Here is a 5,924-nt window from a genome sequence, read left to right on the forward strand (position 1 = left end):
TAATGGAATATGGGAATCAAACGTTACATGAACATAATCAAAAATAAAAACCTGATTATTAACACTTTTTTATTCTTCTCAAAGAACATATCAAACAGCTAGGATTTTTACGAGTATATGGATCTAATACTTTTCAAGTTGTCAAGTAAAAACAAGAAAACCCTCCGTGACATCACGCGCAGAATGACTCGTCCCCCCCATATGATACGATTTGTCACGCTTGATAAGAACCCCCCCCCCCCTTGGTGCGTGATATCATAAGTGAACGCTCCCTTCAATGTAAAAATTAAAATGCAAGCTTTTTAAAATGCATTCTCTCATCCCCCTCCACCCTTCAGCTACAATTAAAATTCAACACATGGCCTGGACCTGTTCCGACGTCCCTGTCTATATTGAATCGGGCTTGAGCTATTAGGAGTTGATCTCTTAAATTCTAGGACGGCGCGGAGCGGCTGACGGCAGTCTGTGTCCGAGCAGTGCTGCCGCGATATTCTGGTGGTCGCCGGCTGTGATACCACGATAGCGGTCTCGGCTTCGCTCGGTTAAGTTCGGCGTTCCTCGTGTTGACTCCCGAGGAACGGAACGTCAGTCACTCTTCGGCGCTCGCGCGGATGAGTTTGTATATTTTCTTTAGGCGTTTTTTTCTGCTCCTTTCAGTGTAAAGTCACGAGTTATTGCCTGCTTACCACTCGTGAAAATAGTGGCTCGCTATTTTTGGTGCGCGTGTGTATTTATACATGTATATACCTTCCAGTGAAAGAGAAAATAAACGGAGGATATAACAAGCAGAGTAAAAAGGAGCATCGACGCGCCGACTAGTGGGATATGAAAGTCAGCACAGTGTGAAACGACATTGTCAGTGAGTGCTGTGTCGGCGACCTTTTGGTGCCGCTTGAAAGCTACCGTCGAGTCGAGCCTCTGCGTGTCCTGCATATCGGAAATACTGGAAATCCAAGGAAACGTCAGTTTTGTACCTTGGTACATGTAATGGATTCTGGCGCAAGTGATTCGCGCTGCTTCTGTCAGATGGAAAATCTGACCTCTCGGTCACCTCTCCAAGTGTGTACTTCGATTCTTACTACATGCAGCGCGTGATAAAGTCCATATTTCGACCCCTCTCTCCCTCTACCTCCCTCTATTTCTCAAGCCGGCTTGTTCCGGCGTGCGGAATCGCCCTCGTGCAAACTCCCTTCATTCTTCGTTGTGTTCTGGTCATTTAGTGAAATATAAAAATATCAATGAATTTTTGATGTGAGGCAAATGTGCGTGTTGCCGGCATCAACGTGTAGTGTGCTCTGCAAGGCCGAGATCGTAATCGGGCTGTGGTGCATTTGTGAACCGCGCTCCCACTTCGAGTAGTTTCACCCAATTTTTTTAACTTCTTCCCGGCTTATCAAGCCTTAATTCCACCAGTTCTTTTTTTTTTTCTTGTGCATCAAATAACCGTCAACCATGGATATCTTACCGAGCGGGAACATTTTTCGAGAATTACAGGACATACACGATACCGGATACTTTTCGGCGCAACCTTCACTAGAGGATCATTGGCAACAGGTAAATTATCTTCCAATTAACATACGACAAAGTTAACAAAACCCGATTGAGTATGGTGAATGACATTTGAGTTGCTTGGAATCCGACCACACACATAGTTCTCATTTGCATGTGCTGCAAGTTCTGAACGTTCAAATGAACGAATTTTTGTACTGCTGTCTTTTTAAACTACAAAAAGGGCTAAAATGTTGTGCCTTTATTTTGGAAATAATATAATAACGTTCAGAACTTCAGCTACATCTCATTTGTGCACTGTCATTTGCAAAAATTATGAAGCTTTAAAGTTACATTTTTGTCTACATACTTTTTACATTCTAATCAGAGAAGGTATTAGATTTCTGTAAAATGTGACCCCCTCCCCCCAGTTTTTGTCAAATGTCCATGGTTCGAGATCCCCTGAATCCGAAAAACAGGTTTTTACGAATGTGTCTGTATGTCTGTCTGTCTGTGAACACGATACTTTTGAAAAAAATAATCTATTAGATTGGCCTTTGGTACACTTGTTTAGTGTTCTAAACTAAAGGTCAATTTCGTTAGCCAGCCATTTTTGATGAAAATTCAAAAAGTGCGCACATTTTGAATATTTTTGAGACCAGTTTTTCCAAAATTCAAAAATTCTCTGTACGGTAATTCATAGTATTTAGAAAATTTAACAATTTATCCTAATGACTTTTTTCGAAAAATAAAAAAATACTAGAGTTATAGCATTTTCAAAATCAAAAAAAAAAAAACTAAAATGAACATTTTAGGCCAAACAGCGCATGATATGAAAAGAAGTCAGAAGAAGAAAAACTTTGCTTTTTGAAAGCCCTACAAGAATATGATCACGACTTTTTTAATTTGGTTGAAAAGTTGAAAATTTCAAATTTGAACGTACCAAAAATTTTTGAAACCACATTTTTTTAAGATTTATAAATTTTATGTACAGTTGTCCATAGTACCCAGAAACTCAAACAATTTATCCCCCATGACTTTTTTCTATAAAAAGAAAATTATCAGAGTTAGAACATTTTCAAAATCCAAAATAACAGACTAAAATGAACATTTTAAGACCAACAACGCATGATATGACAACAAGTCAGGAAAAGAAAAACTGCTTTTTGAAACTCCTACAGGACTGTGATAACAACTTTTTCAATTTGGTTGAAAAGTTGAACATTCCAAATTTGATCGTACCAAAAATAATGAAAAATCCAAAAATTCCATATTTGGTCAAATTATGCAAGGTACGAAAAAAATGAAAAAGCTCAAATTGCGTCAATTTATTTGAAAAAACGACACAAGGTTTGAACTTAAATTACCAGACAGCAGTTGTTCGCCTTAAAAGATCTATAAATTTATTATTAACCATTTTTCGATAGTACGAGTAAATTTTCTTTTAATCGTAAAACATAGGATTAGAAATTGAAAAATTAACTTTTTGGAAAAAGCACAGAAGAGACGAAAGAGGACATAGGCTCCTATATAACACGCTATATAGGTTCCTGTATTAGACCCTATGCGGATGCGCAGTAGTTTTTATTTAATCGTAAAAAACAATATTACAAATTTTTTATATTATGAAAACAAGGAAATAAGAATTAGTATGATTCAATTTTTATGCAAATTATGAATCGTAAAGATATACATTTATTGAAATGATACATGTTTCACAGCAGCTTAGAATACACTTTAATGCAAAATAAGAAACAAATACAAAAATAATCATGATAAATACAATTTGTTTTTTATTTTACAATTTTTTAATAAGTAATACCTGGCAGGGTGACATAAAAAATGTATTATAATTGATATAAAAGTGTTGTGTATAATAATGTAGAAAAGTCTGCTCGAATGCGGAAGAAATGCAAAGACTATGGAGTGCGATGGCCATCAGTCGCGTGCCGTAGGTGCGCTCAAACTCTCGAGCTAAGCTTTTTTAACGAAAGAGAATTCACAATCACAAAATTACAGTGGTGGACGTTTTGAGTCTTAATTTTAAAATGTTTGCGCAAGAATATGTGAAAATATAAGGACCGAGCGCGTAGCGCGAGCACGAAGCGCGAGAACCAACAGTCGCGCGACCTAGGCGGGCTCAAACTTGCGACCCGCGCGCGCAGCGCGTGATGAGAGTGCGACCGCGTAGCGCGCAGATTTTTTATTTTATATTCGCATACTTTATTTGCACGTTGTAGGCATCTATTTTATATTTAATCTAATCATTAGCAGAGCATAATCTAAGCAAATCACTTTTGAAAAGAAAACATCTTTCTCTACTCTCATACTCGTATCTTGCATCTTTTCGCGTAAGTTGTATTCATATAAGGTAATACCTCTAAACATATAATACTGTGCTCCTCCCCTACGTTTCACTTGACTTTATTATTAAATGCCAACAAACTTGATTAATTGAAAATAATTTCAAAAGTACCTCCCCAACACAAATTCGGAGCTGCACACTTTCCATTCAGAACTGCACACTTGTGCAGAGCTGCACGTTAGATTATGCTCTGATCATTAGTAATATTAGGCTCTCAAGATTTATATAGTTATTGAATAGTAAATGAAAGCATTATGAATCAATTATGTCACTTTTTCACATGATATGGCTCACTAAACCCTTAAGCTTTAATGCAATGCTTTACAGTTTGATACTGTCCGGTTATGATTTATCCATATCAATTTTTTGAGTGAAGACGGTGTCAAAAAGTAAAAAGGAGGTTGCGATTATATCTCGAAATCTGAAGCCACATTGTCTCTTCACCTATTGGGTGGATTTAAACGCGCCGCCTATTCTTTAGAATCGAGATCAGAATCGAGATCAGCGGAATATATTATAAAGGCAATGCATGTGCACCGAAATGCGATCTAGAATCATTTTTAGGTTAATAACAGAGCTGCGTATTATGAAGCCAAGGCCCACCGAAGTGCGCGCTAGTCCTGATGTGATCCGTTTCGCGGCGGTAAATGCTAGGAATACAAGATGTACGTGAAGTTCTGAACGTTCAAATGAACGAAATATTTTTCGACATCTATATTTTATGCATAAGTATTGTTCCAACTGCAATTAAAATTATTCATTTTAATTATTGTTTCAATAATAAATTATTTCCAAAATAACTTAACCAATATTTTAGCACTTTTCCTGGTTTGCAAACTCATCAGTAAAAAATTTCGTTCATTTGAACGTTCAGAACTTCAATCACATGAATACAAGTCGAGTCTGGAGTTTGAATTGTGCGTCAAGACTCATTCGAGGGATCAGTTTACATTATAGATGTAAACATTCCTAGCGCTCGTGCCGAATTCGCGCGGAGCTCATATGTTTTTTTTAAATATTTATTTAATCTTCAAACGTCATGTTTTTTTTAACATTTATTTAATCTTCAAACCTGAAGAATGTTTTAAACAAATTTGACGCGGGCACCTTATTGATTTTTTTTGCAGATTTTACACCGTGGAAAACCGGCTGTCATCTTGAAACGCAAAAGTTGCAGACTGGAAGAGTAGCCATTTGATGATGTATTAATGTTTTTCTTACAACTTTCGAGCTTTGATCTTGGGCACCGAGTCGAGGCTGTTTTATGTAGCTAGCTCTTGGACTATTATGAAATAGGTTTTAACTAGATTCAAAAGATGTGGTTACATCAACTTAACATACCTTGTGAGAGAATATTATGATAAATAATAATAAATTGTTCAAACAATTAAGTTTGTTAACTTTAATGTATCATTAATCCACTATAATTTAAAAGTGGACTAAAAGTGGAAAATTTTAGAAAGTATTGCATCCTACTAGAGTCCTTGTAAGAGAATATTATTATAAATAATAATAATAACTTGTACAAACAATTAAGTTTGGTAACTTTAATAATAAAATAATCCACTATAATTTAAAAGTGGACCAATACTGGAAAATTATACAATTAGTATTAATCCATAAAAAGTTCATATATCATATTTATACTTCATTAGATTCGACTTAATCTACACGGTGAGACTTTTGATATTAATATTTCTTTTATCGCATATCCATAATTCAAATAAAGTGTACGAATTCAGAGATAATCGAGGTTCAGTTAGAAAAAGTCTGTAATGGATTCGAATAACGAAAATTAGTATAGTGCTTTGAAAGAAGTGAAATAGAATGTCGTACATTTCGTTACAAACGCCTTGCAATCTTTCTAAACCACTATATAGTACGATAAATGAGGGTCACGTGATGTGTTTCACGCTGGCGCATGGCAAAACGAGAGAAGCGTATCACTACTTGTGAGAAACTTATATTCCTGGGTCAAAAATTTCAGGTGCCCCAGACTTAATTAACTATTTATCACACACATACGTGTGTGTGTGTGTGTGTGTGTGTGTGTGTGTGTGTGTGTGTGTAG

The 5,924-nt window shown here is 36.1% G+C and overlaps 1 protein-coding gene across 1 annotated transcript in view; it reads left to right on the top strand.

The window, feature by feature from the left end:
* Positions 1 to 617: 617 nt before the first annotated feature.
* LOC117170254 (Krueppel-like factor 7) overlaps positions 618 to 5,924 on the top strand; it is a 457,787-nt gene continuing 452,480 nt past the window's right edge. The window contains exon 1 of the mRNA XM_033356892.1: positions 618 to 1,554. Within this exon, the coding sequence (XP_033212783.1) occupies positions 1,453 to 1,554 (102 nt within the window). The 5' untranslated portion in view covers positions 618 to 1,452. The remainder of the gene's footprint in view (positions 1,555 to 5,924) is intronic.

This window comes from Belonocnema kinseyi, chromosome 3, assembly GCF_010883055.1.
Source record: "Belonocnema kinseyi isolate 2016_QV_RU_SX_M_011 chromosome 3, B_treatae_v1, whole genome shotgun sequence".
Classification (NCBI taxonomy): domain Eukaryota; kingdom Metazoa; phylum Arthropoda; class Insecta; order Hymenoptera; family Cynipidae; genus Belonocnema; species Belonocnema kinseyi.